General features: G+C 40.4%; 1 protein-coding gene and 1 long non-coding RNA gene across 9 annotated transcripts in view; one reads left to right on the forward strand and one right to left on the reverse strand.

The window, feature by feature from the left end:
* The window catches only part of PDLIM5 (PDZ and LIM domain 5), a 132884-nt gene that overhangs the window by 25642 nt on the left and 92180 nt on the right, over positions 1 to 15062 (reverse strand). For all 8 annotated transcript variants that reach the window (XM_040599237.1, XM_040599220.1, XM_040599196.1 and 5 more), the window contains one exon: positions 5041 to 5213. In XM_040599237.1, the coding sequence (XP_040455171.1) occupies positions 5041 to 5213 (173 nt within the window). The remainder of the gene's footprint in view (positions 1 to 5040; positions 5214 to 15062) is intronic.
* LOC121090605 lies at positions 1689 to 4808 on the forward strand. Its single transcript, XR_005828624.1, has 2 exons — positions 1689 to 2663; positions 2800 to 4808. It is a non-coding gene; the product is annotated as an uncharacterized LOC121090605 (long non-coding RNA).

Consider the following 15062-nt stretch of genomic DNA (forward strand, 5'->3'; position numbering starts at 1 on the left):
ATAAGGAAATTGGCACATGTGGGTAACTGGTCACTTAAAACTGCAATCTTCAGATACTTGTATCACAAACCCTCCCCATCCCATCCTTGTAACTCAGCTGCCAAGCCTAGGAAGAACATAGGTCATCAATCATGATGAAACCCTCCTCTCCAAGCAGCAAACCAGCTCTTCTGGCCACCAGCTGTACCAGCTCACCGTGGTAACCCCATGATCCCACCGGACCCCTGCAAGCAAAGCAGGATGCTGCCTGCCCAGCTCCTGTACAGGAAGGCAGGACATGGCAGTGGCAGGACAGTGCCTGGCACCCAGCCTCTCCAGCTCCCACGGCACCAACAGCATCTTGAAGACACAAGGAAAGAGGAGGCAATTTCACGTGAGAAATGTAACACTGGAAGTCCTGACCTCTTCTGACCATTACAGATCTTGTTGCGCTTTCGGCAAGAACAGTTTGTCTCCTGGCCAAACTCCAATTTGTGTAACTGCATTTACTGGGTAATTATACTTTCTTAAATTGTCCCAGCAGTTTCAATTTGCCACGGTGCTGTTCACTTCCTTTCAAGATGCCGTGGAGTGTTACAGCGTGCTGACAAGCAGCTGTTACATTTCACCCAAGAAGTGACTGCATGGCAGTGGTGGGTGAAAACCATTCCTGTGCGTGCATCATGTGCTTGCACATGGTACTGAGACTGGAAAATGCTTTGGGGTTGCTTGGGGGTGAGCAATGCTACATGAGCATAGGGTAACACTTAGTTACCAACTAGTAGAATAACTCACTGCCGTGTAGATAGGATGTTCTGGGTACCTTTTTTTTTTTTTTTTTTTAATTAAATATAAACTTGTAAAAAGCCTCTCCCTCTGGTGGGTGAACAGAACATCATAGCTCAACAAAAATGAAGTCCGAACTATTACGAATCCTAGCCTGTACACTGAACACACAGTAACGTGCGTTAAACCACAATTTGACTTATTTCAACAATTGAAAAATATCAACAATACAGACAAGACAGGTTGGTAGCAAATGCATTATTTGGAAACCACTGCCCAGGTAGATGACACAGATGCACTGTGTGCACACCTCACCTGCTCCCCATCTTCAACCCCTTGTGCACCCCATGTGCCAAAGATCAGATTTTTTTCCTTTGTTTGTTTGACAAGCCAGGCTTTTATCCTGCTTATCCAGCTTCTTACCCATGCCTTAAAAGAAAGCATGAGGCAGCCATCCCTCATTTCCTTTACCAAACCACTGAGGAATCCTTTAATATCAGGATTTTATTCCAAAGGGGAATAAAACCTGTTACCTTCACAGAGGGTGACTAGCAAAATAACATCCACGGGTACTCCATGAGTGCCCTCCAACAGCAGATGAGGATAAGTCAGTTCCAAGGGTGCTACCACTGCGAGATCACTTGGATCACAATTGAGTTCTGTACAGTGACACCCAGTTCCTGAAGCATCTGCAGGTTCACTATCTCAGCCATTCATCTTAGATCATCTTTTTCGTCAACAGCTTTTTCTTTCCAGGTTGTGAAATAGAGGTCATCACAGCTCGTACCTCAGTTCCAACAAAAACCCTCTGACATCTTTGGGTATCTCTGCACAATCTTAAAAGGAAAAAAAACCCACAAAAAAAAAAACCCTAGACAAAAACCTACCACCCAAAAAAACTAAACACACAACAAAACCTCCACAAATCCTAAACCAAATCAACAAAAAAGGAACCATGCTACTTTTAATAAAAATATGTAAGGGTATTCTCTGGTGATCTATCCAAGAAAGGGAGATTCCAGCTAAGAAACAAATGATGCTCTCTGACCAAATGACTTACGAGCATCTTAATAAATAAAATCACTAGTATTATTCATGACATGCCATCAAACAGCAGATTAAAGCTTCCCTAGACACAAACAAAATCCTGCAACATGCCTGCTTTGCTATGGAAACAACTCGATGTTATACTCCAAGTAAGTTTCAGTTATTAATAGCATACTGATATACACATTTGCATAAGATTATGTCTTCCTTCTAATTATTTCCTAAGCTAGGCTTCAACTATGAAATCAAGAGGGTTTTGTTTGTTTAAAATCTTGTGAGACCGATGATGCCAGATTTTGTTTGGCCTGTGAAGCACTGGCAATTTTACTTTTAAAAAACTTCATGCTCACAGACTGCAAACAAACGGTAGAATTAATGACAGAAGTCCAAACATACCCTGAAACAGTTATATAGTTTTTCTTCAACATCTGACTAATTTTATGAACACACTCAACTATTGAAACAGTTTTACCTGTCAGACTGCTGGTTTCAGCCTGAGTAAGCTCAGGTACAGCAAAACGTTGGATATTTTTTTTTTGTAAAATTTAGGTCTGAGAAAAAGAGGCTGATCCCGCCTCTGTTGTAACCGTGCTCAGGTTACAACATGCATGACTTGCATGGGTCATGCTCCCATCTGCTAGTTTTGCATTACTGACCCCTTGAACAACATGGGCAATGCGTGGCACATCAAACCGGAGGTGAGCCTAGAGCAGATTTACAGGGCACAACTGCAGTGAAACCTGTCAGATAACCTGAGGACAAGTCTCCAGCACATCGGCTGCTCCTGGAATTTCAATGGAATCATTAAATGCTTCCTTTCAACTCAGAAATCAGGCTAGCAGGAGCATCAGGTATGTCACTTCTTCACTCATTTGCAGGCAAGATGAAGGTGCCTTCAGACTGATGAAGTCAGATAATGTAAAAGATGAACAAAGCCCAAGAGCATTTTGACATCTCCAAACAGTCCAGTTTTCCTCTCTGTTTCAGCAAGCAGCTCCACATACAGGGGACAAGCACAGACCGGCTTCCCATGGCAGTGCGTGACTCCTCATGCTCCTAAGATGCAAAGGCTGAGGCTCCTCCGGCACCTGGGACATCACACCTTCTCCTGCCCCTGTGAATTCTCAGGCAGCTGCCATCTGCACTGCTGCGTTTTCTTCCCTGCACTTCTGCATTTTAGGAAACTTTGGGTTTCCAGTGTCTCTTTCTTCTACCGTTTTTATTTCTGGCTCTCTCAATATTCCTGGAGCAGGTAATGACTTTGCTTCTTTGGAAGTTGAGCAGTACACCTCAGGACCTTACAGCAAGGCAGCACAGAGCTGGCATCCTCACGACCATTGCCTTCCACCAGCTTCTCTATCAGTATAAATTTCACAAGTTTTTTGTAAGCTACTCTGGAACATAACTGAAAACTCTCTGGCTGGCTTTCCCCACCACTTACCTAATTGGTACCTCTAATGTGAAAAAAGATACTTTCACATTATCCAACAGCATAAGCACAGATTTTCAGAGAAGTACAGAATCAAGTGTAATTTAACTAATCCTTTTAAATTTTTATCCTTTGTGTGTTCGTCATTAACAAAAAAAAAAAAAAAGAAGTCTATTTCAAACATTAGACTTGTACTAATACTACAACTAATAGTAATGCAGTAGGATTTAGCAGTGAACACCTACCAACATACCGAAAATGGGTGTGGTACTACTGAAACCCCAAGCTGACAAGTGACTTCTGTGCAAATAAAATAAATTTATCACTTGGTGAGACAGCAAGAGAGTTATGTCAAACACTGAGCACAATCAGTCGCTTACAAAAAAGGCAGGACTATCATACTGCCCCCAAACATTTGCCTTAAGTACACACGTCACCAAAAATGTAACTTTAAAAAGAGTCGATTGATTATTTTTTTTCCCCTCGAATGAAAAGTAACTTAAAGTCGCAGAACAATGCTAGAATAAAAGTGACCTAAATTTAAATAAGTCTTTATCTTGTGCTTAGGAATGTACTGGGTATTTGATGAGGATAGACGTGACAGCGTATCGCCACCTTGAGGCTCGCTAGCAGAACTGCATGTCCACAACAAAACATATATTTGTTACCAAGCCCAACAGTAATTTAGCCACATGTGCCAAAGGCATTGCATAAAACACACAGCATTAACCCCATATGTTTTATCTTTATTTTTATGCCGAGCCTCTGTAGTTCCTTTTCTGGACTGGATATATTTTTAAAGTGGGAAAACCCTTAACAGTAGAACAACAACAAAAAAAAAAAGTATTTAGCATCTTAGATCTTGTCAGAAAGGAGAATATTAATCTCATTCTTCCAGAAGAATTTGCAGTTGAAGCTTCCTTAGTAATACAGATTTCCTAGAGCCTTTGAAATTACTACTCCAGTTCAGCATCAAGGACTTACTCAGTTTAAGAAAGAAGTTACTTTAAAAAAAATTACCCCAAATTACTGCATGTAATATTAAAAAAAACAGGTACACACTTACACACATCACACATTTTAATACAGGTATGGTTATAACATAACAATGTTCGTAATCAAAATAGCAGGCCTTCCAGACAATGCATTTTGGTGTGGGTTTCGAGGGATAAGAATTACCAAACTGCAATAAATGGTAGCAGCTCTGTAAATTGTCCTTGAAATAACCCACCTTTAAACAAATCTCCATATCACAATAGATCACATATCTATGCAATACTCTGGCACCCAGCTCCAATAAAACCTACAAATGTCAAAAATATAACCGCTCCAATGTTCTAACCCCTTTCTCCTTTTTATTTTTTTTTTTTTAATTAACATCTGCTTCAGAAAAGATCACTTGGAAAACATGTGTCTGTTATATTCCTACCCCTGAAATAGTATGGAATATGGTCTGTTGAATTTAGTCACATGGGAAGCGCCAAGTTGAAACTGTGAGGTGTATGTGTGTGTATATATATATATTTGATGGGTATATATGCTTTTAATAGACATGAGAGACATTTGATTTTTCTTGTTTGCAAAATCAGCTATATCTATGAAGCTGCTTACATAGGGCTACTGGTTTACTAAAACTGCTAAATCTGTTTGGAAAAGGAGAGAAGAAAAAGTGGTCGGTACTCAAAACACACAAATAGACATCTGAAGGCTGTTGGGTTTTTACACCCAAGGTGCAGTCTATTCTCCTGAGCTATCCAAAGGTCTTTAAACAAACGAGAAAAAGTCTCACTGGGAGTTACCTGCTTGGTTTGCAGGCTGCCAGCCCGAGTACTTGGCAGCACTGGGGGGTCCCGCTGGCTTGAGGGGGGCGGCCGGGGTGGCACTGGTGGGAGCAGCGCTTTCTTGGCAGGCAGGCATGCTCCTCACGGAGGGGGCTGTAACTGCAGCAGGCTGGGTGGCCTCCAGGGAATCACTGTTCAGAAAGAAGGGAGGAAAAAATAAAATTGATTTCTTACTAGGACAAGAGCATCTGTGAAACAGAGATGTGGAGCAACATCCCAGCACCTCAGTGCAACAGAGCAGAAGCCACTACTCTGTCATCACTGATGGTGGGGCAATCACCCCAGAACAATGCTGTGGCATTTATGTTTTCAAGCTGCTTTTGAAGAACTGGACACTCGAGTAATTTCCATCAAAAGTCAATACAGACAACTAAATCCCTTCACAAATTCAATTTAAAATAATTAAGTGTTGACATGATACAGGTTAAAGCAGAATCCTTACTGTAAATTTGGTACACTCCCAGACTTTTTCAATACCTTTTTTTTTTCCTTGGCGAGTAGGCAAATACTCATATAGTCAGATTATACTTGTAGACCTCAATAAAAGTCATCAATCTAAAAGTGACTGAATTAAATGCAATTTTATTCTATGGGGCACTGCTTCCACAAATTATTTAGCGTTTTAAGAGCTGTAAGTTTCTTTATTCATTAAACAACAGGCACACAGTATCTTGTATTGCCTCTTTAGAGCAGTTTACAGCAGTTTTATATTTTAAGGGTTAGTAGAACTCTTTTAGATATTTAAAAACATGCATGAAGAAAACTGCATCTAATCACAATTCAAGTAGGGGGTAATTAGCCACTCATTACATTGGCAGCAAGAAAATTTTTCATTTCTTATTTCCAGAGGCTGTTCAAGAATGGGGAAGTTACCATAATAAAATTTTTATACAGTGTAACAGTATCTATATAATGTATATCTATATATACATTTTCTGTTGGGAAACTGAAAACAACTATTTTCATTTTTTAAAAAATAATCTTCACAGAGTAGTAATTACTAATGAAGGTTATTTGCAAACTGAAAGGATCACAAAACCAGGAAATTAACTCAACAACATTGCAAAATACAGCCAAAATAACTACAAATACATATATTGTGCAATGTAGAAACCCATGAGGTGACATATTAGGAGCCTTGCATTCTTTTTCTCCACTGAAGAAAAACAAATTTACAGCACATGTACATTATGGATATTTCACTGGGTTCTGTCACAGAATTACAGATTGTGCCAACTTCGTAAAGTAAAAATCCTTGAGCTATTTTTAGTTTACACGTATTGCACACGCACAACATTGCCTTGCCCGTGCAACAGGCAAGAACTTGAACACACCATGAGGCCAAAAAGCAAGTTCATAAACTTAATTTTTTTTGTCTTTAAATTTACAGGGTTAATAACTGATGTATTTACAATCTTTCTCTGGGTAAGGGATAAAAAAAAAAAAGATTCACAGTTGAGAGAATATATATGAACGCTCAGTTTAATAAGTAACAGCTGTTGCATTTGTAGGCTTTTGGTATCAGCAGTAGCTGTGCTGAACTGACACACTGATGGATTTGCTATACGTAGCATGCACAAGCCCAGTGAAGCACAAAGTGAGAGCTTGTATTCTGTTACATTCAAATGCTAAAAGATATTTAAAGACATGTGTATAGCACAAATGGAGGCATTTAAGGTACACGTTAGACTCCTTAAAGGCTTAGTAGACACGTCTTTTTGGACAACAGATTTTGGAGCAGTGGAAATATACTGCATGAACGTGCTGTTGTAGACTGAAAGAAAAATGTTAGGAGGACACCCTCTGACATGAAGTAGCAGCTCAGCGGTTGAAGATGACAAGGTAGTTTAAGACTGGCTTCTACTATGAAAAAAAAAAAAAAAAGTGTCTGCAACTTCAGTGTCACAGAAACATCCTTCTGCACTGTTGAGTACATTTGACACGTAACCCATGACACTCGCTCCACACCAGAGCCCCATTACAACTTTAACAATTCCTCAAAACACTGTTGATCCTAAAAAAAGGAGAGTTTCCTCCTTTGCCATCTAAAAGACTCATCACCACTGTCAACTCACTTGTTAAGTCTAGCACCTCTTTACCGTCTTTGTCTGGAACATAAAAGTCATAAATAATACAAAACATATGTCATAAATAAGGAAATCCTGCTGAATCAGCAGCTGTCTACATGGAAGTGACTACTTAACAAGCAAAAATGGATGCAAGACAAGCAAAAAGGGTATCCTTCAGGCAGAAGAAGGATAGAAAATGGTGGAAATGGCTGTAAAACTGCAGCCTTATTGTAGAGATAGGCAAGGAAAGAGACACTAACACACTTGTTAGTTGTAACGCTGATGGGCATCTCCACCACTGCCATTTTTGTGGTTTAATTCTGAAGCTTGTGAATGATTTGCCATGCTAATTCCTACCCTACACGTTATTGGAGACACTTTGGCTTTCATTCAGAAATTAGATGAATCCTAATGACACCAAACTAAAAGACAATGATAAACCCAGCTGTAAAACCAGCTGTGACTAATTTTTTTTTTACCATCTCTTGCAGTTTATGTGCCAGGAGATTATCCTAGAGAGAACCTTCCCAAGGGAAAAGCTTGAAGCCATTGTTCTGACAGAGGAAATCATGGTGGCCTCAGGGCAAAACTTCTGACAGGACTTGGACACCTTTTGTACTCTGCCTGGTTCTTTCAAGCAGGGGTTGAATAAACTGAAGCCGGCACTACCGGCGGTTAACAGGCAGGCTGCTGCTGCAGCTTGGCAAGTGTCTCCAGTGGGATGCTGCCCACCCACAGCTGGCTGCAGGGAGCAGGGCACACATCGGCTTTCCTGAATTACAGCCCCCAGTCACACAGTTGCCTGGTAGCGCACGTGCAGCATTCTCCATAGAGACATATAAATCCATCTTTGTCTCCCTTTCAGAGAAATGCTGCACCCCAGAGACGTTCAACCTTCTAAATGCTAAACTTTTTCAAATTCATGCTTTAAAATTAATTGCTCAACATTTTAATTCATGTTCTTCTACCCTGAGAAACACCCAAACTCCAATTATTTTTATCCATCTTTATAAATATAGCTATTTAACTTTTCAGAAGCACACTTCCCTACAAACTGGCTGTGCAAAACCTACAATTAGGCCTACTAGTATTTTGTAAGTCACTAAGATATTGCACAATGACAACCCAAGATACTGATTACCTAGCATATTCATGGTTTGCAGAGATGAAAATATATACAGAAATTCAAGAAACTGAATAGGTTATGGAAGGGAGCTCCCATCTGCTTTTCAGCATCATCACTAGAAAACTGAAGGAGGAATAATAAACCTTACGTCTTTACCAAGTTTTACATAAGTAGCTTTCTCAAACTTCCCAGATGACACTCAAAGGTCAGGTTCAGGTCAAGCACATTTCAATGTCAAAACACCTGTACTGTTACTAATGAGAAGCCTACCTTCTAAGTCTAGCTTTAACCTTTTAACTGTTTCATAACTCTTAGATGAATCCTCATACACCTGATGAATACTTACAGCAAAAATAAAAGTTTTCCATTATGAAAACCGATGCAACCAAGTGTCACATCTATCTTAAGAAAGACAATGCTGCTTGCAAGATGCAAACGCTCTGCTGTCAAGCTTTGGGCAAGGGGGGTGAACAGTTCAAGAATGAAGGAACAGTGGAATGTGAGCCTGACTGACTCAGTTGTGTGTCCTGAAAACCCACGATCTGTTTAATCAAAGTTATGGGGACACTAATCAAGATAAGCCTGGAAGCGGGTGCAAGGGAAACAGAATGCATAGGTGGCCCAAGAAAAAGTCCAACAGAGAAGCAAGCCAATGGCATCTCTCTAACTTTGACATATGCTGGCTCCTACATGACACTCTTCTGAATTCCCATGGAGAACAAGCTCCTATTGCATGATGCAGCCCTATTCTATCAGAGTAAGGGCATGTATGGAAAATGAAGGACTTGGGGGGGGGGACGGGACGGACACCTGTCTGACACCTGAGGAGACACACAGAGCTCCAGTGCAAATGTAATCCAGAGCTCACAACAGGCTCCTCAGACTTAGCCCCTCCTGATCAACAGAAGCACTGTGGAAACAGGCAAAATAGCCTAAAAAGTAAATAATGATTGCTCTGCTATTCCACTGCATCTTCCTCCTCAAATACCAAACACTGTATTACACCCTGTTTTTTGGCGGGAGGACAGGGAGAAAAAGACATTTGCCAGATGACTGTCCCATCACTGAACATGGTACTGAGAGCTTCTTGGATGCTACAGAGGGGCAACGGGCAAGGAATCTGCAGGGGAGGTAAACAAGTCCAGGTCACACGTACAATGAGCACCGCTTCTTCAGAGATCACTCTTAGATATTTGCATCCATACCACACTCCCTTCCTTCCCAAAATCAGGTGCGTCAAGACAAAGCTGAACACTTTTCAGAGGCATTTTAAGAAATCAGCACTGGAAAAACCTTTTAAATGTATTTAGACATTTTGACAGCCCTCTTCTCTCCCCAGAATCCCAAAGAAGAAAAACACATGATCTGGGGCTACAGATGCCTAAACCTGCCTCCATACTTCCATGGAAATTCCGATGTAACACTGCCCAGAATTTCTTCACACACACTCTAGAGAAGATAAGTATGTGTCATGATGGTTATAGCCAAAGGAGAAGCTATAGTTCTAACTGAAAATGAACACAGCTTGTCATCATGTAACTTCCAACACCACTAAAATGGTAACAAGGCACCAAGTCTCTCAGACTTGCCCAAACAGGCTCAAGAGCTCTGGATGGACCTTTTGCTCATGTAAGCCCAAGGATACAGGTTATCCGTCTGCAAACACCATCACTTGAGCCCTGAGCTCAGTCTGATACATCAGTATTTTCCTAATAGTTCTCTGGATTATAAATGATATTTTAACTCCCACTTGCTGTCCAGAACAACTGCATGAGCTAGGAACAACTCCCCTGTGGTCTGAGGAAGCTTGCGGACAGAAGAGGTCATGTAGTATCTAAGAGTCTGTAAATGCCTTCTTCAGATAGCCAGGACTTCTGTGAGGTTATTTTCCTTTAAGAACACTAAATCTTTAATGAGAAAAAGAAAGAAAAGATGTGAGCAAATCACTGTTCTTGGTTTCTGGCACAGCCCAGTGGAATATGATAGCCTTGATTCTGCTTTAGGGCTTCTAAAACCAGAACAGTTTAACAAAAAATTAGGATTCTACTTGCATTACACATTGCTGCCTGTTGGTTGTCTGCTAACCCCTAGCAGGAATCAAGCATGTTGCAGAAACCTGAATAAAAGGCTTCTAAAATGTACACACAGTACTTGATGTAGCACTGAACGTGGGGGGGAAGAAATTTTTAATACAAACTTTTTTTGAACATTTATATTAATGAAACTTTGCAACTTCAGAGTAAGAAAGGAATGATTTCTCTGCCCTAAGACCAAGCAAGCTGTTACACAGATGCTTCTCCAAAGCAAGGTATTAGCACAGCTAAGATAAAACTTGAATCTCAGATCTCAACTTCTTGTTTTAAACTATGTTGTTTAAGTGATCAATAGATCGTTTTATCCAGTATCAAAATACACACTAGCTAAAGACATACATAGGAGACTAGAACAAGCCAGGTACGAGAATGATGACAAATCCCCATGGATGTGGGAAATACATAGGCCTTTCTGCAAGGGTTTTCTGGTGCAACAATAGAGAAACAGAAGATGAGAAATACTGAGTGCCAACCTTGTTCCCACCCCTACTGCAAACCCGTGGCCTCAGTCGGCTTTTTTAAACAGTGTTTACATTTCATGTTAACCTAGCAGTGTTCCATTAGCTTGCAAGAAAGAAGAAAATGTAAAATAAAATAATAAAATGAAAGAGCAGAGAAAGTCATCTGGGTGGAGATATTTCCATACCAAGTTACAGTGAGGAAGTGTTTAACCCTTCTATAAGCAGTGCTCCAGGCAGAAACAATTCAAAGCATCTTTCAGAATAAGTATTCTCTCAGAGTCACAATGTTTATGTTACAAGGCCAGACCATTCCCTTTTTCAAGTAGCATCAGGGAGATAAAGCAAAAGCCATGTCAACGCCCATTCTTGCTAGCACCTCCCAAATTTCACAGGTTTTTTTCCCATGTGATTTAATTTTAGGGCAAAGCTCCAGTTCTTGGAAATGCAAGATATTAAAACACATTTTCCTTTGCTGCATATATGTCATTTGTTAGAAAACACAAGCCCCCATAAACTTATGTCTATCTCTATTGCCATCAGGATGAATGCTTAGCTTATTAAATTTCTGCATGGCTATGATACAAAAAAAAAAAGAAAAAAAAAAAGAAGTCCATTTCTGAGGAGTGTGGTAGGGGAAGAAAACACGTAGATGTTCAGCACTATTTCAGGTGAGTTAATGACAGATATTAAGTCAGGAAAACGTCAAGTTTTCTGGTAGCTACCCTGTACAGAGCAGTTTAAGACAGCCAGGGTTTTGGAACAAAGAATATGAAGTGAGAGGGATAAAAGGGAGCAACCCTACTGCAGAACAAAATCGAAATCCTGCTTTTATTATAGCTACAATCTTCTTGAGTTTTTCACCAGAGAATACAGAAACAAGCCTAAGCTACCTTGATAAAATAGATTCATTACCTTTTGCTGAAAATTATACAAGATAAAGCCAGAAAACACCCCACCCCACCCCCACCCCCCATGTTGTTCAAGCTTATTTACTTGGCTTTCCTGGTTGAGCCACTTGTTTTCTGAACAAGCTATTCTACTCTACAATGTCACACACTAATCTCTTTAGTGATGGGGCAAAAGATTTCAGCTCTCCTTCCTACCAACTATTGTGTTGTGGGATAAAGCGATCTGCCATTTAAAATAATTTTTCAGCATTACATTCTTGCACATGTTACCATACGTCATCAGATGGACAGTAATGCAAAAACATTCTCACACTCAGTAAGTAGATTCCTCTCAAATCTAGTATATTTTTTCCTAACATAATTGATTTGTTTTGCTTGATCTTGTTGAACTCAAATGAGGATATGTAATTACTGACAGTAAGTTGTAAGCAGAGTTTATCTTTTTTTATCTCCTTTACCTACATGTTTCAAGCCATACAATAAAGGTTGTGCTCCTTTATTCACTAGGACGAGGTAGCACAAAGCTTCATTTCTACGGTTCCGTCTACTGGCAACCCCTTCCTCATTACTGGCACTGGCAGCTCAGGGTGGTATGAAGGAAAATGGAAATCATTACCCTGGAATGTCGTATGGTACATTCAGATCAACACCAGTTATTCTTGGAAAAATACTTCAAAAAATCCAGTTTACGCATAACATTCTCAGACTAATGGCACTGCTACATCACATTTCCCCAATTTTAGGTCACAGCCTATTTGGGATGTCCCCATCAGCTTGAAAATCATATGCTTCCTCTATCACCTTATGCCACAGCCTGTACGCAGCAACCCGAACTAGGATAACCTGGCTATTGCAACAGTTTAAGAGAAAATTCATTTTCCAGAAGTTTAGAAATAACACTTAAACCCCCCTGATAACCTACAGATGTTTATTTCAATCTGTTGAACCTGGGTCTTGACACATCCAATACTCATCAGGTCTTTCGGGCAGGGCTTGTATGGCCGCTGTACTCCCAGTATAGCCCCGGCTCCTCGACGCACCTCTCTTCAGCTCTGCCAGTTGGATGAACAAAACAGAGAAAACCCTCCAAAACTGCACTTGAACTAGAGCAGCATGAACGTTGTTCTCATTGCTCGCTGCCTTTCCCAACAGACAGCCCCATATACTCATAAGGGACAGGAATCAAACACAGTCAGTTTGGGAATCTCAACCTCCTAGCAGAAATAAGTGTTTGCAACTCCAAAAATAAACCTCCAAAACCAGGACAGTTTCTCTCCATGTGGTGGGTGAGCAAATGATGAATAAACATAAAGCCGGTTTCAGAGTCAGGAAGGAGAATGTTTCCATTATTTTAAAAATCCACCTTCATTTGCAGCTTATGCAACAGACAATGTACATTAGTGAGTGAGTGAAAAAAAGAAAAGGGAAATCAGGAATTTCGTTTTCACTGCCATCATTGGCTCTACCAACTATCAGCAAACAAATACTGCGGCTAAAGAACTAAGTCTTGCTGGCAGCATGTCCTGGACTTCACCTGTATTGCACAGGCATCAGAATTCCTGGAGAGGTTTTCCCTTTGGATGCATACATAAAAAAAATTCCTAGTAAGTATCACTTAATGGCAGAAAGAACGTTAGTATTTAATATGGTGTTATATCTTATATATACAACTTAAGACTGTCTGTTTGTGTCTAACAATTACCATTTACCCTCCCCAAGGTTAGGGCTACTTTAGCCTTTTCTAGTGACCGAGGTCACCTTGAAAGCCATGGAACAAGAGGGGAAGAACTCACTCAACAGAGGTTTTGACATCAAGTGGATGTCAGTTCCACTTGTAATTGGGCCTTACGTTTAGAACAGTTTTACTCTTGTGAAGATGCAAATAAGTACATGAAAACCCACAAACTATTTCTTCCTCAGCACATCTTAATACATACTGTCCTGTAAAATAACCAAATAGATTTCTGCCTTTGAGGCTGAAGTCAGTTACGTAAAAGCAGCTTGCCACAGAAGCGAGTGTTAACATAGCTGCGGTTAGCAAATGAAAACAAAAAGTCCTGTGCGCCGAACAGAATCAGTGCGGGAACAAAGGGCCAAGACAGCACATAATTTTAAATGCACCACATGCCAGTAATTTGATTTTATGCATTAAAAGTGAGTTTTGAAAAAGAGCAGCTCTTTGTTCACGGAGCACCCTTGCAGCCGAACACGTCCCTTACTTGTTCAAGGAACTGTTGCAAATAATTCACCTGGACAGAGGTTTCAAGCCAGAATACCTGGTTTCTTCTCCAGTCGGCTATTCAGAGCGATGGTGCCTCCCTTGGAGGCTGGTGGTGCAACACAAACAGCACCTGATGCCAGCGAGGAAACCTTTGCTTAGTATGGTGGACTTGCACAAACACCACCAGCAGGACCAGGGTGCACATTAGCTCTGCAAAGAGGCAAAACCAGTCATATCTGGGGGCTGGTGACTTGGTGCCAAAGACCACAGCAGGCAGATTGCTTCAAGCATGCAGACGACAGAAACAGGCTTTTGAAGGAAAAGCCAGTTTCTTGCAAGTCCTAAGTACCAACCATGCACCACACTCAGACAATACCTCTTGCTCTTTTGCAATTCCAGAGCACTTGTGGAGTTCCTGGGGGGCCTGATGGCCTGCAGAGGCGGCTCAGTGACAGGTGTGATGAGCAGAGCATCCAAAAGCGAGCGGTAGGCGCTAGGTTCAGAGAGTCTAGCAAGCGTTTAAAAAGAACAGGTAAAGAAACCAGGTGACCAAAGTTTAAGCTGGCTGGGACGACTGAAAACCCTAAAACTCTTGTGAAAAGCCAATAAATTCTGTAACAGTATGGAGAAACTGAACCTAGGATAACTGGTGCAGAAATTACATCTAAATAAGTAGCCCCCAAGCTGGAGGTTGCACACCACAGGGGATGGACAACGCATTGGGTGTGAAGGGTAAATTCATTTTATTTTATTTTTACCATTAATAAAGTAAAATAGAAAATATTTCGAAAATAGTGTTTATTTCATCTTTTTCTCATACTTTTTACTTTTCTGCTTTTTGTATGCTTTAAAATGTACATAATATATCAGTACATTAGGACATCTACATAATTTAGAAATATATAAATAAACATATATTGCATGCTCCAAAAATGTTTATTGATATGAATGCCTGATTGAAACACTTGAGACCACTGGTCTAAGCCTTTATAAAAAGCAATGTTGTACAACTTGGACGGAACTCAGAGTTACTGACTTCAAGTGTCCAAAAGTTACTCAGAGATGCAGATTATTCTGTAACCCATATAACACAATTGTTATT

Source organism: Falco naumanni, chromosome 1 (assembly GCF_017639655.2).
Source record: "Falco naumanni isolate bFalNau1 chromosome 1, bFalNau1.pat, whole genome shotgun sequence".
In the NCBI taxonomy this organism is placed as follows: Eukaryota; Metazoa; Chordata; class Aves; order Falconiformes; family Falconidae; genus Falco; species Falco naumanni.